The 23656-nt window shown below is 44.6% G+C and overlaps 1 protein-coding gene across 1 annotated transcript in view; it reads right to left on the reverse strand.

The window, feature by feature from the left end:
• The window catches only part of nompB (intraflagellar transport protein 88-like protein nompB), a 1761410-nt gene that overhangs the window by 1645053 nt on the left and 92701 nt on the right, over positions 1-23656 (reverse strand). Inside the window, exon 3 of the mRNA XM_075896456.1 lies at positions 8594-8711. Coding sequence (XP_075752571.1) covers positions 8594-8711 — 118 coding nt within the window. The remainder of the gene's footprint in view (positions 1-8593; positions 8712-23656) is intronic.

Below are 23656 nucleotides of genomic sequence, written 5' to 3' on the forward strand. Positions count from 1 at the left end.
GAAATGGTAATAAAGCAATCTTCAATAATTATACATGGCTATGAAAAAGATGGCGGTAAAATATTGAACAAAAGGGACTTCAATTAATGATGCACCAGACAACTCATATCTACTTAAAAGTACTGAACGACAATTGTTTAGTGCATAGCGGTATTGAATTCCAACAATGTTTGGCAGCAAATATGGTAGTGTGTTTGCCGTAGTTGGTGCGTGTATGTGAGAGTAAAAAATTGTTGTTAGAGGCGAACCTGGTGGGATTAGCACTTACCAATTAAAATTTTTGCAAGACATTGGCTGTTATAGAACTGTTGAAACACTTAAATACAAGAATCCCCAGTGCATGTTTGAATAAATTACACACTGTTAGTGCCCTATGTTTCTGAAAGAGAGGAGGCACGCTGGTAGATAGAGTGCAGAATGTTAGTATGCGAATGGCTTGGTTTTTCGAGACGTTGAAGTGGGAAGATGTGAGATGGATAGGTGTTTGCCCATGACGTGATGCAGTTGGTATTATGACTGGATATTGCCATAGTATAGCTTAAGCAAAGTTGAAGCATGGTCATTCTTTAAATAATGTCCTGATACCATGAGCTATCCTCTGTCTTATAAGTGAAATGTGATGGTAGTACTTTAGATGAGCATTTAGGAGTACTCCCAAGGATGTGAACTTAGTGGAACAAAGATGTCTTTGGCTCTTCATAGTAATGGCCGGGGTAGGTGAAAGAGCATTATGACTCGAATGGAAGATAATTAACTGTGTTTTATTTGTGTGAATTGGTAAACTATTAGCTGTGCGCCAGTTCTTTAAAAGTAATGGTGTCCAAGGACTTCTTCTGTGTAATTATAAGAGTTCTTTGCATCCCATTGCTGATCTGAGAAAATGGGGGACCACAAGCAGGCCATTGTGACAAGCACGTCATTGCTGTCGCGTATTCAAGACCAGAGCCCTACATCAAAAACGTCCATGTTTATTTCTACCGCTCGTGCCTTCCCATTCTTCTTTCTCTTTGGTTCTCCTGCTTGTTGTCGCGCAGTCGCAGTCATTCGCAATTGCCTCATTTGGAAATTTGTTTAGAAACCTTCGCTCGTACACCATGCTAGACAGCTTGAAATGCGAGCTGCTTTAAGGATCAATGGGCTTAGTCACATAGTCTCCATCAACAGTGGCACTTGTGTACTGCTCTACTTCACCAAATGAATTCACAATAAAACAAAAAGGTAGCTGTTAGTATTAGACTTCATAATTTTGCAGTTGTACATCTGCACTTTTCTAAAAAATGAACTTTCATTTTTCTGGATATTATAGATGTAAACACCTCTTGGAGAGACATAAAAACTAATATTGTCACGTGGTCATAATTTTGAAGACAGCAGTAGTCGGCGGGGTTGAGACCAAACTTTTTATTTCAGCGAAACTTTGCCTGAAGTATGGAAATCCAAACTACAAGCAATACATAGTCTGCTCTGATAGCGCTAAACAGTGCCTCGGCCATCAATAATCTGACAAACAGTACAGTGCATCTGCTTTTATACAAGGGCTATTGAAAATTCCGTGGTTATATTTGGTGGCTGCGTAAGCACTAGACTGTTCGCATCCTGTCCACAAACTTAATAGTGTGATCTCAAGTTATCACAGAGCTCCTGAAAAACTGCTGCGCCGAGTGTTGCTTAGAGTCTTTGTGGGTGAAACCCGACTTTATCGAAATAAAACACACGTGGCAATATGCATGTGCTTAGTTGTCAGGCTTGTCAATTATTTGCTAAATTTATCCCAAGTAAAAAGATATTTTTATCCCGAAAGGCCAAAAAACATCTGAATATGGCGTGTTGTGCTGTATGTGTTGTTGCTGGGAGAAATATATAAAGCAATTCACATATCTGTAATAACAATATACGTGAACTTCACATTCCCCAAGCAGTTCGCTGTGGAAAGTAATTTTTTTTATTTTCAACACGTCCTATGACAGCCTTAAAGAATATTCTCATATCCAGAATTATCTGGCAAAAACAACTAACATATGACATTTTATTATTTTATTTCAGGACAACATTGAAATGTTCATGTGAAGTTCTACAAATGTTTTTATTATTGTTTTGCAACAAAGCACTCAGAGTATGTATGCATTTGACTCAACTTGAGCCAGAAAATGGATGCTTTCAAAGCTTCTGAGAAAATACATTTTATTGATATTAACAATTATAATTTATCCAGGTAGCCACTCGTGATTTAGGCAAGAATTTCGCCAATGTAATGGCACTTACTGCATTTTCTGTCTGGCATGTGCTGAATATTAAAATTTACTTTGTTGTAGTTTGCTTAGTTAACTTTATTCCTATCCCAGCCGAGTTATTTGTGCTGTCTGACCTTGCGTTCTTATCATTATTGCACAAATATTGCAATAATAAACAAGTAAGTTCTTTTGAACAGGCTTATGCTTAGTTAACTGATGTAAGCTAAATGTAATAAAGATGTGCCATAAACTGATCTTTCTTGCAAATGGACGGCAAGATTAAGAGCAACTTTAACCAAATACACTTATATTTTTACTTGCATTGCATGTCACGAATTGGCATCACTTGTAGCCGGGTGCGTTTTCTTTTTTTCCATTTACGTACCTTGAGGCATGTGCAAGGGTGTGTTCAATGAGAGATTAGATACAGCACAAAAAACAAATAGCCCTCGTGATGTTTACAGATGCCCAATCACATTTACACAAAAAGATGGGTAATTGGTAGCGACAACACTACTAGGGGTGTGCAAATATTTAAATAATGGAACTAGTAGCATTTTCTAGTCAAGTTTAATTGTACATACACAAAATACCCAATATTTAAAAATAATTGGCCCCGATGGGACAACCCTGAAGCCGCAAAACATGGGATCAGCTCAAGGTTTTTTTTTTCCTTTTTGTAATCCCTGAACTACCACAATAAATGTAGCCTGAGTTTTGGCAACACTATCGATTCTATAACCATTACCAGATAAAGCATTTTTGCTGCAAACTGCACTTTCACTCTGTTTTTACTGTGGTGGAACTGCATTGCATGATTCCTTTCCTGTTTTCAGAATTGAAGTTAGGGAATATGACTGCATTTAGATTCACGGATTAAAGCACATGCCAGTAATTATTTTGTTCACGTAAATTGTTTGTACAGATACAGCTTTCAACACTTCATTTTTACATGGTCTCTGTGCCAAGGTATATGTTGTGATAATTTTGCCTGTTCCAATAAATCTTTAGCTCAATGCATGGTGTTCGGTTCAAAATTGTTTAGATCTTATGCTGAAATTTTACTTAAAAGCTGGCAACAGAGTTTCAGCTTGAATAATGGAGGTGCTGCGGTATTTTTCAATACAGTTGAAAAGTAATTCGAAGGCTCTGGTCGCTGCTGTATACAAGCTTATCACAGTTTTCATTCTTGTAGTATTCTTTGGTGACAGCTCGTGCATATTTATTTCAAATAGGCTCTTGTGGAGTTCTAAGATTCTTTTCAAAAAGGTTTCTTTTCTATTTGAAAACTATCAGAAGAGTATTAGGTTATTTTAGTTGTTATATTTGGTTATATTGTTATTGGATTCATATTGAATTCACTTTTGAAATTCACTACTCGCAAACCACTTGCTTGCGCGTGTCTGTAATACAACAGTGTTTATGCTGTCAATGCTTCACAGCTCTAAACGCAGGCATTCCAGCGAAGTGAGCAAAAAAACGCTAGCTTGAGGTGGATTTTTTACATGCACAACATGCAGTACATTTCGAAGTGTATTTGGCCTAGAGGGAATACGCCGTCACCCGCGTCGTTCTCTTCTAATAATAGCGCAGCCTCTCGCTCCTCATGTGAACGGAATTGCTTGGCATGTTGAGAGAGTGACACTACGAAGACATTCGTTTGCAGGTCTATTGAGAAGCTGCTATAGATATTCGTGTTTCTCATTTTGCATCGCTATCATAATCAGTATCCGTGGCATTCACTACGAGTAGCCTAAGATATGCCAGAGTGAGTGCAAGCTGAGCGATCGAGTGACGTGCGCGACGTAGGCACTCAAGTGCTCCGAAACCGGCTCTTTGAGCTTCAACAAATGCTTATTGAGTTACGATTATTGTTGTATAGTCTGCACATGAACTCTTCAAACCGTCATCCATTTTTCACTGCATATCTGCGCCGACTTCGATGCTTTCGGCGATCGTTGCAAATGGAGCGACGAGTTTTGCGGCAGCGTCGACACAGGCGTGCGCAAAGCGTTTCTGTAGCCCCTTGTAGCACCAACTACTTGATAGCGCCGTCTTCCCATTCGTCGTAGGCGAATTGCCAGTATGCGTGCGAGCGTCAATTTTGTTCTGGCTTTCGCCGTGGCGTCTTCATCAGCTGTGCCCCCGGCCAACACACGAACCCTGCAGCATCGTGATGGGCGCAGCCATGTTTGCTGATGACAACACGCACAAACCAATGAGCGCGCAGCTTCCGGGAGCCTTGTAAGAGCACCTGGCGCAGTGCGTTGTGAGGGGGGGTCTATCCACTCGCCTTTGTAAACTCGCCTCCCGTACTGCGCCCCTGCGCGCGCGCGTGCCGGAGGGGCCTTTCCTCGCTCAAAGTTTGCTCTCTTATAGCGCCGTTGTTTTAGCGAACTTCGCAAAAAAACCTCCGCAGACATGTTGTAAGAGGTCGCGGATACCGAATTCGCAATAAATTCGCGAATTCAAAACTTCTTCGGTGTCCCTTTAAGCATCTGTGGTGCCGTCGTCGACCTGAGAACAAAGTCGCTAACGCTATACACAAAAAAAGCACTGTCGTCTCACACGCCGTCAGGAAGTCACGCCTTGAATGTGATGTAAGACCAAGTCTTCATTCCTCCTCACTTCAGCGTCAGCATTTATGTCGGCACTCAAGAATGAACAGACATGCAAGGCGTCGTTGAAGGCAACCAGCACCTGTTGATCAAACACGCAATTTGCGTCGTCAGAAGAATAGCAGAGCTGTGAGGAGGGAACGCAAGAGTGGTGTTCACGAACTTCAGCAATGAGTATAAACACGTGAGCAAAGTTACGACGGTTGCCTACATTGAACAGATACTGGAAGCCAGCAACGGTTTCGCCCTCGCCAATTCCGCCGAATCTACTCCGACGACTGAAACCTTTCAACCAGCTTTCGACGTTAATCCAAGCCTTCCGAAGCATAAACAAGAACAGCTTCAAAACCGGCTCCTAATTTACAAGAACTGCTTTTCTTCGTCGTCGACAATTCGACAGACCCCTGTCACGAAAAGTCGAATCGTAATAGAAAAAAATTCCAGGCCACTCTGTCAGAGTCCGTACAAAGTTTTAACGCGAGAACGCGAGGCTGTAAAGAAACAAGTCGACTAAATGCTCCGTGGCGACATTATTCAGCCTTCAAATGGTACATGGGCGTCACCAGTGGTGTTAGTAAAAAAAAAAGAATGGGACACTACGTGTCTGCGTTGACCATCGCCGACTCAACAAGATAACGAAGAAAGACTTACACCCTCTCTCCCGAAAAAACGACAGCTTAGGTTGTCTCCAGGACTCCAAATATTTTTTATTGATGAGCCTCAAGACAGGCTATTTATTGGCAGATCGAAGTAAACGAGAAAGAGACCAAGAAAACACTGCGTTTATAACACCAGACGGCCTCTTTGAGTTCAAGGTCATGTCCTTTAGTCTTTCCTCGGCGCCTGCGACGTTCCAGCGCGTTATGGACACCGTGCTCGCTGGATTGAAGTGGCAGACTTGCCTCGTATACTTGGACGATGTCATCGTGTTTTCCTCAAGCTTATGCAACCATCTCCAGCGTCTTGAAGCTGTACTTCAAGCAATCAAAACCTCTAGACTCACCCTGAAGCTGTAAAAGTGCCGCTTTGCCACCCAGCTACTCTTGTTCTTGAGACACGTGATAAGCAAGTGTGGAGTACGCCCCGACCCGCAGAAGACAACAGTCATCGTTCCATTCCCGTCACCCACCGACAAGAAAGCCGTGAGTCGGTTGCTCGGCCTCTGCGCCTATTACAGGCGCTTCGTCAAAATTTTTGCCCGCATTGCCGAGCCACTCACTAACCTTATTAAGACCGACGTCGAGTTCAATTGGGAAACCCCGAAGGAGCAAGCATTTGAAGAACTAAAACGACGCCTGCAGACAACACCGATGCTTCCTCAGTTTGACAAAAACGCCTACACGGAAATCCACACCTACGCAAGCAGTGAGGGCTCGGAGCCGTCCTGGTGCAGAAGATTGACAGACTTGAAAGGGTCATCAGTTATGCGAGCTGGTCGTTATATAAGCGGACGTCAAATATTCCACATGAGAAAAGGAACGTCTTGCTATCACCTGGGCTACCTCCAAGTTTCACCCCTATATGGCAGGCCTTTTATTATTGTGAGCGACCACCATGCCCTCTGTTGGCTAGCTAACCTGAAGGACCCCCAGGTGGCCTCGCACGGGGAAGTCTGCGACTTGAGGAATTCGACATCACCATCGTTCACAAGCGGTCGGGGCGAATGCACTTAGTTGTTGGCTGCCTGTCTCGCACCCCCGTTGACCCACCACCGCAGGAAAACGAGGATGGCAACTGCTTCCTGGGAACCTTGAGCGTCGTTGATTTGTTGATTTCGCAGAGCGACAGCGTGCCGACCCTGATTTCAAGGGCCTTGTGGGATACCTTGAGGTCAAGGCTGCCGTTTTCCCAAAGGTATTCAAGCGAGGAATGGCTTGTTTTTCTTACATAATGACATCCTTATCAAGAAAAACTTTTCACCTCATCGGGCCAACTACCACCTCGTAGTGCCTTCAGCGTTACGTCCAGATGTTTTGGATGCTCTACACGATAACCCGACGGCTAGACACCTTGGTGCTTCCCGGACACTCGCGAGAATACAGGAGAAGTATTACTAGCCACTGCTTGCCGCCGATGTCCCTCATTACGTCAGGACATGTCGAGGCTGTCAACGACGAAAGACGCCCACGACTAGGCCAGCCGGAGTTCTCCAGCCTATCGAGCCTCCTCGCTGGCCATTTCGGCAAAATGGCATGAACTTACTAGTGCCGTCCCCGACGTCGAATTCTGGAAACCAATGAATTGCCTTAGCTACTGATTACCTCATCCGCTACGCCGAGAAAATGGCTCTGCCCAAAGCAATGCCACCGAGGTATCAAAGTTCTTCGTCGAGAACATCGTCTTGCATCACAGCGCCCCGGACGTCCTCACCACTGACAGAGGTACGGCATTTACTCCTGAGCTAACCCAAGTGATTTTGGCATACAGCCAGATGAGTCACCGCCATACAACAGCGTACCACCCACAGACGAATGGTCTCACGGAGTGCCTAAACAAGACCATCACTGACATGCTGGCCATGTACGTCAACGTCGAACACATGACGTGGGATGCCATCTTTCCGTACGTACCTTCGCATACAACACTGATCGATTGATATGTGGGGTTAAACGTCCCAAAGCCACCATATGATTATGAGAAAAGCCGTAGTGGAGGGCACGCATGCAACACTGCCGTACAAAAACGACGCAGATGACGCCGTACATGTTGGTCTACGGAAAAAAACCGATAATGTACGACGCTCGACACCATGCTGCCAAACGTCCCTAACGAAGAAAACCTTGACGTCACCGTCTGTTTTCAGCGCGCTGAAGAATCTCATCAACTCGCCCGCCTGCGCATTAAGAATCAGCAGGCGGCCGACAGCCGTCGTTACAATCTTCGGCGAAGCTTCGCTGAATACCAGCCCGGTGACCGTGTCTGGGTATGGGCACCGATACACCGACGTGGACTCAATGAAGAACTTCTACGACGGTACTTCGAACCGCATAGAGTAGTGCGACATCTCGGCCCACTCGACGGTATTACAAAAATCTCAACGGCACCACGCTCGACCTGAAGACATCCATGCATGCCGTGCGTCTCGAGCCATTTCATGCGCGAACCTGAGGACTGTATTTTGTTGTTGCTGCTGTGCTTCTTGCTTGTACTTATGGCTTATTGTCTTTATTATTTTACCTTCGTCTTTTGTCAAAGCATCGGGACGACTCCTTTTTTAGAGGGGGGCTATGCCACGTTCTTTTCCTCAAGGTTTGTTATCACTGCGTTACAATACGTTCAGCGCAAACCGCGCCTACAATGTTCGAAAAGACTCGAGGCTGTAGTAGATTGTGTTGTTAAGATTACGTCCACTTCATGAACAACACAGATTATTCTGGGACCTACGGCGCCGCTAGCGATAACGCTAGAACATTACATGGCAAGTGTATAAATGCCTACGCGCTTTGCCGCTTGTTAGTTGATCAACGGCCGGCGCTCGGCTCGCTGCTATCAGTGCCAATGTCCTGATGTATTCTGACTTTCCTTTTACGTGGCCACAAGTTACCCTAATAAGTAGTTTATTATCCGACCTGCAGTATGCTGGCTTCGTCCACGTCACAACCCCGTGTCAATTTTGAGTCTAGGCCTGTACGTAGTGGAAACAGGGCAGGGCGAGTAGAGGTAACACTGCGCTCATGTTATTTCCACACATGTACCAAGACACCCTTTTGCCTTTTCATCCGATCATCAGCGATCCGTGTGCACCTTGCATTGTCGCCGAAGTGTAACCGGCCCCACGGACTGCAGTCATTGGCCGCGAGGCGTAGCTTGTGGCAGCCGTTTTCAGCCGAGAAGGGGGCACGGTCGACGTCTGGCCACGGAACTGCAATCGTAACACGGACAAAAACGAACGGGTGAAGCGAGAATCTTTAAGTACTACTACCACTACCACTAATCATTATTATAATATTAATAAAATTATCAAAAACTCTAATATTAGTAGCAGTTGTAGTAGCAGTAATAGTAGTAGAAGCAGCAGTAGTAATCATTTTTAATTTATTTAAGTAATAAATTATTTGACGGGTGCAGGAACACCCATGATGTCCTTGTGTAGGCGCACACAAAAATAAATCAATAAAACGAAGTAGTACAATGCAGACAGTGTTCAGAAAAGCAAATCAAACAAAAACAGCTAAAACTCACAGAAAAAAATCTACACCATATAGGAAGGGTAAAAAGGCAATAGGAAAATGAAGCATTTGAAGGGAAATATAGTGTGCGATATAAACAACTATGCGGAAAGCTTCCTGAGAACATAAAATTGAAGACTCGGTACCTTGGGCCAAACAATGTTGAGACAGTGCAAAGCTGAAACAATTACTGTGGAGCAGTGTAAACTATAAAAGAACATCAAGACCTAAAAGGTTAAGATGATAGACACATTCTATTTTGTGAACGGTAGTGTTGCATGAAGCTCGCAGGTACAAGAAACGGTTGACTCTCTCGTTAACTTACGCAAAATCCTGAATAATATAAATTCGAAGTAAATGACAGGATATCATACAATGAACTAGCAGGTAAAAAAATAAAAGGTGAGGGTGATTTTGTTGACAGCTAAGTCATGGTGATGCTAATAATTTACCAACATTAGTACGATATCCCGAGTCATCTCTAGCGACACAATATTGTTAAATGCTAAGGAATTTTTAGAAGCTTGTTCGGTAAGCATTTTGTGCTCCTGCCCTTTCTGGCGGGCACCGGCATGTACACCAGTGTTGTCAGTTTCCGTTCGCCTCTCCGGTGATCTCAACAATGCTCGCACAAGCCTAGGCGTTGAAATTCCTGTAAAAATTGTACCTTTAGGCAGCCAAGTTGCGCATTTGTTTTCCAGCGCCGCTAGCGACCATGTATTGCGGAGAAGTTGCTGCACAGGGTGTACTGTCGAAAGCAGTCTTCATCCACCTGGGATCTATCAAGTGTCCTTCGTGAGTTCCGTAGCCCGCTAGCAATAAACTGGTGTTTTTATTTCCTTTAGAATCATGTCCTTAAGCTTCTACAGCAACGTATTTGCGTGTATTCGGGACCATGTTCGAAAAACATGCTGAAATGATTAGTTCTGTAGGCTTAGTAGGGCGCTCTTTAGATCTCGGAGGTCGTAAATTTGTGTTTTTCAGATGCTGCTTGTCGTCCAAGGCTGGCGCCACTTGATCTTGCGGCATAGGTGGGCATAGGTGGTACTACGCTACGCCTTTGCGCTGTTCGTTACCAGACAGACTAAAAAATCATTTTACACTCCCGTAGCCCAGTGCTCAAAACAAGTGTTTCTTCTTTCTTCTGTGGTCCTTGACACGCCAGGCACAACGACAGGTGATCGGCGACAGTCTTAGTGCAACAAGCCGCCTGCAAAAAAAAATTGGGTGCGCCTTCGCCGCCTAACTATGGTTCATAACCAGGCAAGAGGACGGATCAATTCACAATGTTCATGGACTGTCGCGCCGCCCACCGGAATTCAGGAGCATCCTCGCAAATATGATCAGACGTTCTCTTGTTGGGCTGTGCTATCCGCAGTGTTAACGCGTTAGCAAGAAACGAATACAAACCACTTTGTGTGTTCAGTGCATCAGTTCGTGACGCGACAGATCTCATTCGTTGTTGCGATGCGTGAAGTTTTCGTGAGAATACGACGAGGGGCACTGTATATCGGCGAGACGAAAAACCTACCGGAACGACTGAAGCAACACGCCAACGATGTGCGGAAGTTCTATATAGAGCGCAGCGCAGTAGCAGACCGTGCTGAGACGTTGGATCACAAAATAAATTTTGAAGCGACGGCCATCCTTGAAAGCGAGCCGAACTGGAGGAGAAGGTTGTTACTCGAGTCGTGGCACATACAGAGAACAGCCCATAATATCAACCGCTCTCTCGGAACCCTTGCCCCAGTGCATTCGCACGGACTGCGCTCCACGGCAAAACGAGAAAGAGAGGGGGGGTCACTAGCCACCCCTCGAGTGCTTTGAAGACGACGCTGCTACGTAGCCTCCACAGTCACCTCTGAGGAAGGAGCCAATTCGGTTCCGAAACGTCGGGTTTCTTCAAAAACATTGGTTGGAGTCTAAATCATCTCCCATGAATACTCTAACATTCATTGTAAGCGGAAAGTAGTGCAGGCTAACGATTTTCTCTTCCAAACCTTGGACAACGATGCGCCGCTTGATTTTTACGTTCGTTGACAGATGGCAGCACACCGCAAGAGATTCGCTTCTTGCCGGGTGTCACAGTGAATTTTTTTCCGCGCCAAGATAAATGTGGTGAGTGACACCACGTACATGTTGTGCGTCATGAGTTACGCATCGTTGGTGTTATTGAAGTCGGTCACTGAAGAAAATTCTTCAGATTACTTTCAATAGTAGTGTTCAAAGAAACCGTCTAGACGTCGAGGATTTTTCACTGGATGTACGACGCACTGAAAGTGACAGCGACAATGAACAAACGATCAGCTGCTAGCTCACGAGCAAACAGTTTCACTTCACGTCCCCTCGTGCATTATTGTTGTCTCGCGCTCGTAAGTCACTTTGATGTAATTTATTTTATCATATGCTTCAGCGAGGTGAAAATAAGAACATAGTTTTCTCTTGCATATTGCATGTAGCCCTAATACAGTGGATATAACGGAGCACCACATGCCGCCAACACGCTGGAGCTCGACCAGCACCTCCTCTATTTTTCAGTGCCCAGGCGAATGAATGGATTGCAATGGGAAGCAAACCGTCAGAGATAGTGCGGCGTTTCACCTTCAGGCGCCGCAGCTGGAGTATACATGTCGCCGCATCATCTCTCGTGCAAACGAAGGCCACGGCTGCATTCAAAGCTACTATGTGACTCGGTTTTCGACTATATTTGCAGTGTTTAAAGTGTAATGGAAACGAGAAGCTCTTGAGAAGCTCTTGTTGTTCTGGACACCCAGCTCATTTCAAAGGCATGTGTCCTTCGCGACTTTGCGCTTTGCGTTACCGGACAGACTAAAAACTCATATTCAACTCCCGTGGCACAGTGCTGAAAACGAGTGTTTCTTCTTTCTTCTGTGGTCTTTGACACGCAAGGCACTCGCGCATCGTCTGCTGTGCCGATACCAGATAACTCATGCCAGTAATGCGCGGTAGATTGTTTTGTCACCGTGGCAATCGCTTGATTGAGAGTTGCTTTTTTTAATTAACTGATTGTCGATTTTTTAGAGAAACCTTTGCCAGGAGCTAAAGTTAAAAGCTTTGGTGCCTTATGTTCCCCGATGCTTGCTACTCTACAGCAGCGTAAGACATCATATGCAAGTCTGGAATTTATGCACTAAGTAGCACAAAATACCACTAGGCTGCTTCCAGAGACATAGGTTATCATCCGTTCCTTTAACGAAGAATTGCATGCATTGCACACCGAGAAAAGCAAGTTTCAGAAAATAAGGAACTATGGCAATCGAGTTCACCATTTGAGAGCTTAAAAAAGTCACAGCTTTGCAGCAAAAGGTTGATCAATGAGCGCAATAGCAACAAATTGAAAGGTCATGCGCAGATTGACAAGCCGATCGAAACGTGCCCCACGTTTCTCAAGCACAAATGACGCACGAAACATGCTGACAGGTGCAGCTGAACGCGAATAAGCGTCTCAGTTGTTACTTCGCTGTGTCTGAAAAGCACGCCCTTTTCGCAAACGGAGGCTGTGAATCAATTGCAGTGACCTTTGTGTGCTCGGTAACTACAACATAATCATTCCGGCGAAACACAAAAGCTAGCCAAGACGTACAATTCTCCCCCCCCCCTGCAAAATAAAGGTGCCCAATCAAGCGTGCACCCCCTTATTCTTTACATGGGCCAAAGTACGCGTGAGAGATAAGAGCCATCACGCGCTCATTGCGCCATCCTGCTAATAATGCTGAAAACACAATAGCGCCCCCCCCCCCCTGAGATGCCCGCCAGCAGCGGTGAGTAGTAGATATAAAATGCTTGCCGTTTGAACGTTGAAATTGGTACCTTTTGGTGGCTCAATGGTTAACGCCTCGCATACACGACGCGGAGGTCCCGCGTTCGATTTCGCGCGCCGGAGTCTTTATTTTCTCGATTTCTTTCTTTCTTGCATTTCACATATATAGATACGCATACATATACGGTGCATGACATCGACGCCGACGCCCATGCCGATGCTGGTGGCGAAATCCAACCGAGAGTGTCCATATATTTAGTATCGTAATAACAATGCACTCGTTGTGAAATAAACAAGAACAGCTCCGTATGCGGTGCGATTTCTGCGATCATGGCCTCTGTTTTGACAGGCGCTGTCAAAGTCTGAAGTCTAACGCCGACTTTGAACTTGAGCAAAGGTGGTGGTGAAAAACATTTATTCATGAAAGTTACGTACGACGAGGGTGGGGAGTGGTCCTTAAGGGGCTGCCCCGCACAAAAACTAGGTGACCTCCCTCTTACAATATCCCATTGGAGTCGGCCACGGCCCTGGTTCACTCAACCAAAACCCGTTGAGCCATCAGGTCAGAGCAGCCGAGCAGAGCTGCCTCCCAGTCCTCCCGGGAAGGGTTGGGTATAGGGTTGAGGTTTGGTTTTTTTTTTCTTTGCATGCCCACACCATGTGAAAAATATTCCAGTTTTTTTCCTCACATTGCGGGCACTTCCCCGTGAAAGCGGGGTTGAAGTATTTTAGGATTGCTTGGCACAACAGAGTTCTGGTGTATGGGCGAAGGAGGATACGCTCCTCTGCCTTCGTGAGGCCCTTACAGGATTTTGAATAGATGTGATGGCCATATTGATAATATATTATGATTTCCTTGAAGGTGTAAACAGGATTGGTTTCGAGGTCCGTATCGGTACGGGATGAAGACAGTGCCTGGAGAGTAAGCGCGCAGGCTGTGACATCGGCCTCCTCATTATAGTGAAGGCTCGTGTTAGCCGGAGCCCATACGATCGTTCGGTACGCAGGGGCACCGTGGTAATCTCTGATTCACAGAATTTTTCGGCCGGAAATGGGACGTAGCTCTGTTCCTTATTGCGGCAGGTACCCATTGAGTCGGTGATAAGGACTATCGTGTCGTTATCTGCGGCGGCTAGTGCAATAGCGATCTTCTCCGCGTGCATGATGTTATGTGCACGAAAGGTCAGTTCATTTACTGGGTTGTTTGGTGGATGGCCACAGCCATGCACCAACCTTTTTCGTTGGTTGGTACACAAAAAAATCCTTAAAATGTTTCCATTTAAATGTTTGTTCTCTTAAAATAAAATAGACGACATTCGATTTTTCACCCATGCATTTTCATTCATGTTCGACGTCATACTGCTTACGGAAACGTCGTGCAAAAATAAGGATGAAGCACTCCCTTTCACTTTTTGTCTTTTTTTGTTTAAATCGCCCAACGCGTCGTGGGGGTGGTGGCAGTTGAAGGAAGGCACGCAATGTGAATTGCTTTCTGCATTTTGTGTTATGTGTGATGATCTTGAATTGCTTACAGTTCGATCCAGTAAATATATTTTCTCTGCGTGTTATAGGCCACCAGACAGAAACCTTGATGGCTTCTTTTGTTTCTGTGACACGCTTTTACGTTTTTCGTTAGATAACGCGTATTTTTTGTTATCGAGGGATATTTGAACATTGATATATAATGCAACTCTACACCACCACAAACTATGGATGCAATATTGCATCAAACGGCTTTAAAAATGCAATTAGTTCACTGACCAGGAACAGAAAACAGTGCAACTTTACTAGATATGTTCATTACAAATGCCAACGATAATAACATCTTTGCAGGAGTTTTGTCTGAGGATACTAGCGACCATCTTCCTATCATCCTTTTTATTAAAAGAAGCACCTTACAAGAGCGTAAGAAGCGGACGGTAACCATTCAAGATATCTCTGAATCTAGCCTAACAGCTTTTAGAAACGAACTGCTTGGTAGTAGTCTTACTGAGATTCAAAAGGACTCTCCTGCTCTTCCTGCTTCACGATATGTTTTTGCGCCTCACTCCTCTGCACCTTACTGAGATCCTTTCACTAAAAGACGTGAACCAAGCTTACAGTACATTCTTAGACAAAATATCGGATATTTATAAACGTCACTTTCCTGAAAAACAAGTTCGTTTGAACAAGAGAACCCGTAAGCCACGGATGACCCCGGACTTTCTCAGCAAAATTAAACATAAAAATGAGCTTTATCACAAACTTCTTGTGAATAAAAATTCTGAAATTCAAAAAAATATGAAGTATAAAGAAATAGATTAAATAAGGAAAATTAGTAAGCGCAGATTGCACTACATACATACCAAAATAGGAACCAGTGCAGATAAGACTCACGCATAATGATTGATTGATTGATTTGTGGGGTTTAACGTCCCAAAACCACTATTTGATTATGAGAGACGCCGTAGTGGAGGGCTCCGGAAATTTCGACCACCTGGGGTTCTTTAACGTGCACCCAAATCTGAGTACACGGGCCTACAACATCTCCGCCTCCATCGGAAATGCAGCCGCCACAGCCGGGATTTGATCCCGCGACCTGCGGGTCAGCAGCCGAGTACCTTAGCCACTAGACCACCGTGGCGGGGCACTCACGCATAATGGGCGAAGCTGAACTTATTTTTGAACTGTGGTACAACACGGGCAAGTGTGAAGAATCTGACTCTAAATGGGCGCAGCGTATCAGGAGCTGAACTTACAAATATATTTAATGACCACTTAGTCAAATATACGCATAATGAAATGTCTAGTGATATTATTCAATTTCTACCTGATCCAAATTCATCCTTCATAATCGTTGAGCCTGTAGGGGACGAACATGTTTATTTCGTTTTCTCAAAACTTCGAAATACTTCATCTCGCGATGTTGATGGTATGCAGATTAGACCTATAAATATGCGCTAGATATTTGTGTTCCTGATATCCCTCACATATTCAATCTCTGTTTTTCAAGTGCAACGTTTCCCGAAAAATTGCAGATAGCAAAAGTGAGTGTTTTGTTTTAAAAAGGCGACAAAATGAATATTGAAAACTACACACCCATATCTATTCTCCTGGTGTTTCCGAAAGCGTTAGAAAAGCTTATGCAACGTCAACTGTACCAATTCTTAGAAAAACACAACGTGATTTCCCCAAATCAGTTTGGTTTAAGGAAACATCGATCTACGGAAATGGAATTATTAGATCAAAAAGAGTTCATACTACCTGAATTTGAAAACAAACGTGCTGTTATCGGTATGTTTGTTGATTTTAGTAAAGCCTTCGACAACATTCAGCCTTCCACGTTGTTTGAGAAGTTGCAGTGCTATGGAATTCGTGGTCATGCACTAGTCCTAATAAAAGTTCTCTTGAATAAGGCAATCAGGCGGTTGAAATAGATAGAAAATTCTCAGAGCTGAAGCCTATTACTAAAGGTGTACCTCAGGGAAGCATCCTTGGATCGCTTCTTTTTATGGCCTATATAAATTATTTAACTCGTCTTTATCGAAATGCTAAATACGTCTTATACGCCAATGATGTCAGCATGTTTGTTTCAGCTTAAAATAGTATCGCACTTGAGGAAAAAATGAACCAGTTTCTTGTGAAACTAAAGCTGTGGTCATGCTGGAATAATTTAAACATAAACCCTAGTAATACAAAGGCGGTACTATTCCAACCTTAAAATAAGCCCGTTAATGAAAACATACATCTCAAGTATGGCTATACTCATATTGAGCTAATAAATAGCATAAAAATCTTTCGAGTTACATTTTCGAGCAATATGCTTTGAAGCGATCACATTGACAGCGTGCTGGGTCAGTTATCTCGCGTAGTGGGTATAGTGTACAATGGCAAAACTGTTCTACCATACTAAATAAAACTCTCACTTTATAAATCAATTTTCTATTCACATTTTACCTATTTTTTCTTGGTATGGGGAACTACAACTTACACGAACTTTCAAAAACTGTACCTGATGCAAAGGAAGTATATTAAAATCCTTTTAACTTGCCGTATGATGCTCACACAAATGAATTGTTTTAACAGGCTGGAATACTACCCGTACATCGTCTTTATAATTTTAATTTAGCATTGGCAATCAGTCGTGAATTGAAGGAAATTCCACATTTTCTGTGCGCCCTGTCAAAACTGCAGCCAAATAATACATTGTTTGAAACACAAAAACAGAATAATGAAAAACAAAAACTTCGAGAACAAACTAATCCACAGATAAATTATCCTACATTGTTCCTACGTTACTTAATAAATATATGAAAGCTGGCATAGATCTTTTAAACTGTACACAGATTCAATTGCGCGATATACACATGTTTAGTTTTTAAGATTTATTTGCAGTTGCTGTATTATCATGGTTGCAATTTTTATTTTTTGGAATTTGAACTTGATTTTTCATTCATTCATTCATTCATTCATTTATTTATACTGTTAGCCCAGAAGTGGGCCGTTACAGGGTGGAAGTACAAACAATTATTCGCGAAAAAGAAGTACCGTACAGGTCTCGAGATAAATTCTCGGTATTATTGTGAGCAGCAACTCGAAGTTATACATAACAAAAAATGGAACACACATGCAATGCAATACATACGCGCAGAACAGCACATGACGCATTTGAGGCGGCACTTTTGCACCGCGCTAAAGATTTGAAAGACAACTACTGCAGTCTCATGCAACCAACAAAAAGTACAGACGCACATCACTGTTATTCAGGAAATAAACGTTTGAGATTCTGTTCAAATGATGTAAGCGAGGAACAACCAATTATAGACTCTGGCAGCATATTCCAATCTTCAATAGCACGTGGAAAATAACTAAACTTAAAGCAATCGTTACGTGGGACTAGGGGTGGTATGTACATATTATGGCGATGTCTGGAGTGTTCTTGTGTGTTGACCTGGAAGTAATCTGAATAGTTTAGTTTAAAATGATTATGAATTAACTGGTAGAGGAATTTCAGACGCTCAATCCTCGTCCTAAGTTCAGGACTATCCAGTCCAGCTTTTTTACAAAGTTCAGTAGGTGAATGATGTCGGCGATATTTATTAAAAATAAATCTCGCACCAAGTCGCTGTATTTTTGCTATTTTATTGCAGTTTGTCTTTGTGTAAGGGTCCCAGACAATTTTAGAATATTCGATAATAGGTCTGACAAGGGTTTTGTAAGCAAGACACTTTATATCAGATGGGGATATCTTTATTTATTTTTTATTTATTTACCCATTTGCTGGTGTTGTTATTGTTGTTGATTTCACATTGCTGATTGTTTGCCATTGCTGTCGTGCTAAAAGGTGGCTGTGTGCCTTTGTCAAGCTGCCTCTTTTGGAGAGCAGCTTTTACCTGCACTTGTCCTTCATGTGGCTGCGTGCCTTTGTCAAGCTGCCTCTTTTGGAGAGCAGCTTTTACCTGCAGTTGTCCTTCATCATACTATTGATGAAAAATAAACTATATTCTCAATTTTATTATTATTATATAGAAATTCAGCTCTTCCGTATTTGGCTTCATATTTATCAGTGGTTGCATCATTGAAAAACTAGCTACTAGGGCAAAAGAGGCACGCCTGAGGTTCTTGTACCAGTTGTTACATGGCCGCTACAAGGTAGATGTGTCTAAGTACGTCACATTTTCACAGTCACGCCCGACTCGTCATAAGCACAAATACAGTCTGCAAGAATATTCCTCAAACAGTGATGTATTTGGAAAATCGTTTTTCCCACTAACAATACGCGAATGGAATAAACTGAATGCAATGCTACTAATGCCGACACACTATCCACATTCACCGCAGTGTTAGAAACCATGCGTAATCTACAGTAGTGCTTCAATGCTTCACATACCTTTGCTATTTTCCTCTTTTCTTTTTCTTTTTTGCACGTCGCACTGTAGCAGGCCAGAAGGTACTGGGTGGGGCTTATGTATGTCAGTCGGAATGTTATTGTTTGTTCTTCATGAATGTATACTACCTGCAATGTGCCCTCTGTAATGACTCTAATATTGGAGTCGACAGTATTGCAAATAAATAAATAAATAAATAAATGAGCGAAGAAGCTAATTCATTTCTACTAAATGGTATATCCGATTACGAGATCACATCTTGCACCATACCCATTTACGACACTGTTACTCCTATATACATAATCGCGCTCCTACAGTAAAGCTGATGACACTGGTACCTCGCTGATGAGTAAGAATCCTTTGTGGAACTTTTCCGTAACGGCAGCACCAACATGGACACCTCGTGGCTTGCGCTAAAGGTGATCATAGCTCATTAATTAGGCACGTCCCAATTAGAAAAACAAACTTAATAGGTTCAATCCATGGATACCGTACGAAGTTATAGGTTTATTCCATGGATACCGCACGAAGTTCTACGCGCCAAATGTAAAGTAAAAAAAGTAAGAAAGCTGTTGAAAGCCAACCCACTAAAATACGCACTTCACAATCTCAGCGCTGCTAATCAATGTATTAAAATAAAATTAAGGCAGCTAAGCCCTTGTACGTCACTAATACACTCACTAAATTTTTGAAGTCACAGCGAAGTTCTGGAACTACATCAACCCAAAAACTCGCAATGATGGGGGAACCATATATGAAGACAACGGATAGTTTGGTAACCTGCTTTATGACTACCTCCGCTCTATCTTCACGGAGGACGGCGGTACACTACCACAGACACGTCTTTCTGGAATGAAGCTTCGAGATCAGCTTTCAGTAATCGAAGTAGGCTTACTTGACTTGCTGCTCAAACTGTACTGAAGAATTCATCAGGACCTGACAATATGTTGTTGTGTCTTATATCAACTAAGTGACCGGTGCGTGAGGGGTAATTCAGTGAAAGAAAACGACGAAGACAACGGAAACCATACTTGGCAACCTTCATCTTCTTCAGCTTTACCTCACACAACTAAAACACGTCCGGCAAGGATCCCGCGATTTTCAAGAACTCGCTGCTCACGTTGATAGCTTGTTCCGAAAGGCATTTTCGGGTTGCCCAACCGCAACCACGGACCCTACTGCTGCTAATACCATTGTAGGTGTCATCAATAAAAACCACAGTTTCACAGCGAGGGCGAAGCAATGAATGGGATAGCAGCAACTTGAAATGTAACGCTGAGAACGGCAAGCAGATCGAAACGTGCAGCACGCTGCTCACGCACAAATTACGTACGAAAACAACATACCTAGATAAGAGCGAACTAACAATGTTTACCGCTTGACACTTAACGCACTGTTTAAACAAAAATGACGCACGAAATTTAATCAAAAACAAAGATCAGTGCAAACTAACAAGTGTCCCAGTTATTATACTTCGCTGTGTTTGAAAAGCACGCTCTTTTCGCGAACAGGGCCTGTGCAGTGACCTTCGTGGGCCCGTGAACTAACGCAATCGTTCCGGTGAAACCCGAAGGCACGCGATTCTCCCCAACGAAATATAAGCGTGTCTTCACAAGCATCTACCCCCCCCCCCCCTCCCATTCGCGGCGCAAAGTACACGTGGGAGGTAAGCGCGCACCGGCACATCGTGACGAGCTCGGCGCAGAGCACAGGCGGATTTTTTTTCTTTCTTGAGTTTTCATATATATATATATATATATATATTGACCCTCCTGACCCTCCGGCCCACCTGACCGCGCTATCTACAGGTGCCCCAAATGTCTTCTATTCCCCACCGTGGCGCTCGTCTCGCCCTGTTTGCTACTACTGTGGCTATCGCGGCCACATATCTCGTTTCTGCCGAAAGCGCCAGCAAGATGAGCGTCGGAACGACGTGCGTGAACGGGATTTGTACGCCGGGGCGTCTTATCAAGGTCGGCGTTATTCGTCTCCCCCGCACCGTTCTCCATCTCCTCCTGCATCGACTGCACCACGAAACAGCCGAAACACGAGACGCCGCTCGCCTTCGCCCTTCCGCCGTTCCACTTCTCCACTTCGGCCCGCCTCATTCACCTCTGAAATTCATTCGGAAAACTAAGTGATGCAGTTTGTGGAGGAAAAACTGCATTCGGAATCACAACTGAAATTCCTCCATCGGGCCCGTGTAACATGGTTTCTGTGGAAGTGGAAGGAGTGCGAGTCGATGCTTTGGTGGACACAGGTGCGACATTGTCTGTGATACGTGCTGATTTGTGTGAACATTTAAGGAAAGTAATGACGCCTTACGATGGCCCCACATTAGTTGCTGCCCAGGGGAACGTCATTCGCCCTTCCGCGTTTTCTACTGTGCGTGTTTTCATCGACGGCATCCGCCATCATGTCCAGTTTGCTGTCCTGTCCCGCTGCTCTCACCAACTAATTTTAGGGTGGGATTTTCTATCATCTGCTTCCGCGGCGATTTGTTGTGGACAACGCGTCGTTCACCTCGCTGACACGGACTACATGCTTGACGACGACAATCAGAAGCCACTCCGTCTGGTCGCTGCGAAAGACATCGAACTGCCGCCACTACAAGAGCAAATTGTCAGCATTACGTCCAACGACATCTATCACGGGGATGTATTGTTCTCACCGTCACCACTTTGCGTTCGCAAAGGTATAGTTCTTCCGTCCGGTGTCGTTCGTTTTTGCAATGGCTCGGCACTTGTCACCGCTGTCAACTCTACACCGGAGAAGATCTTACTGCCACAGGGCACTACTGTGGCCCATGTTGCTGACTTCGAGCCTGTATTTGTCACGCCACTTCAGGCCATCGCATCCAAAGAGCCTTGCCTCGGTGAGCATGTTTCTTCCTCCGCCTTTACCACCACTATCAGCAGCGAATTGACATATTCACAGAGGCAGCAGCTGCTCGCATTATTACAGAAACATGCAAATTCTTTCGACATTTGCTCGTCTAAGCTGGGCCGCACTAATACTACAGCACATCGAATTCAAACTGTTGGGACATCTATCGTACACCGCCGACCCTACCGCGTGTCTCTGACTGAAAGAAAAATTATAGAAGAAAACGTTGCGGACATGCTTAAACGGGAAGTCATCCGTCCTTCATCTAGCCCTTGGTCGTCTCCCATTGTTTTGGTCCACAAAAAGGATGGCTCTGTGCGTTTTTGCGTGGACTACCGGGCGCTCAATAAGATCACACGCAAGGACGTGTACCCTATGCCACGCATTGACGACGCCCTTGATTCCCTACAAGGCGCGGAATTCTTTTCAAGCATCGACTTGCGTTCTGGGTACTGGCAGATTCCCATGCATGAAGACGATAAGCATAAAACGGCGTTTGCAACCCCCGACGGGCTATATGAATTCAACGTGATGCCTTTCGGGCTCTGCAACGCACCCGCGACTTTTGAGCGCATGATAGATACCGTGCTGCGCGGTCTGAAATGGAAAAGTTGCCTGTGCTACCTGGACGACATTATTATCTTTTCGTCAACGTTTCCTGAGCACCTAGAACGACTGGATCAAGTTCTGACGTGCCTTGCCGGCGCCGGGCTTCAAATAAACACTAAGAAATGCTCTTTCGCTAGCAAATCTATCAAGGTCTTAGGACATGTCGTTAACAAAGATGGCATCCGGCCCGACCCTGACAAGATTTCTGCAGTCCTTCACTTTCCGCGTCCCGAAAAACCAAAGGAGCTTCGCAGTTTCCTTGGCCTCGCCTCCTATTTTCGCTGGTTTATCCAGAACTTCGCTTCTATTGCTGCTCCATTACACCAACTACTCGCTTCGAACGTCCCCTTTCTGTGGTCTCAAGAATGTGAAACGGCATTCGAGCTGTTGAAGCGGTCACCCACGTCTGAACCTCTGCTCTGCCACTTTGACGAAGCCGCACCGACTATCCTTCATACCGACGCTAGCGGCCTTGGTATAGGAGCCGTTCTTCTACAACGTGACAAGTCTTCCCTAGAGAAAGTTGTTGCATATGCCAGTCGCGTACTCACCCCTGCTGAAAAAAACTACACTATAACTGAGCAAGAGTGTCTGGCTGTGGTTTGGTCGGTCCAGAAGTTCCGTCCCTATCTCCACGGCCGTCACTTCACAATCGTTACGGACCATCATGCCTTATGCTGGCTTTCTACACTGAAAAACTTGTCCGGACGCTTGGGTCGGTGGATACTACGCTTGCAGGAGTACGACTTTGACATAACTTACAAGTCAGGCAGAAAACATCGAGACGCCGATGCTTTATCTCGTTGCCCGCTTCCAACTACCCATATCAGCGTTGGTGAGAACTCAAACGCCACATCTACCAAAGTTCATACGCTCGCATCAATAACGCAACCCTTTTCGGACGACCAGGCAACATTTATCTCCCACCAGCGGTCCGATTCATACTGCAGACGCATGATGGACCACCTTTCGGGAGTTTCTCATCCACCAAACGCGCGACTCCGTCGCCAACTCCTGCACTTTAAGCTGGACAATGGGGTTCTCTACCGCCACGTCTACCACCCTGACGGTCAGCGCTGGGTTCCTGTACTGCCACGCTCTCTTCGACTTCAGGTGCTCGAAGCCTTCCACGACGACTTGACTGCTGGTCATCTTGGTTTTAAAAAAACTCTTGACCGCATTCGATGTCGTTATTACTGGCCTGGCATTTCTTCTAGTGTAGCGCGGTACGTCGGTTCCTGCTACCCATGCCAGCGTCGTAAACTCCCCACGTCTGCACCTGCTGGACCTCTACAGCCACTTCCGTGCCCGTCAATGCCTTTCGAGGTTGTAGGTGTTGACCTTTACGGGCCTCTCCCCGTCACATCTGCTGGCAAACGATGGATAGTGACCGCCGTGGACCACCTGACACGATACGCTGAGACTTCCTCTGTTATCACAGGCTCAGCTGTGGAAGTTGCAGACTTTATTCTTCACGCAATAATACTGCGTCATG

This window comes from Rhipicephalus microplus, chromosome 5 (assembly GCF_043290135.1).
Source record: "Rhipicephalus microplus isolate Deutch F79 chromosome 5, USDA_Rmic, whole genome shotgun sequence".
Taxonomy (NCBI): domain Eukaryota; kingdom Metazoa; phylum Arthropoda; class Arachnida; order Ixodida; family Ixodidae; genus Rhipicephalus; species Rhipicephalus microplus.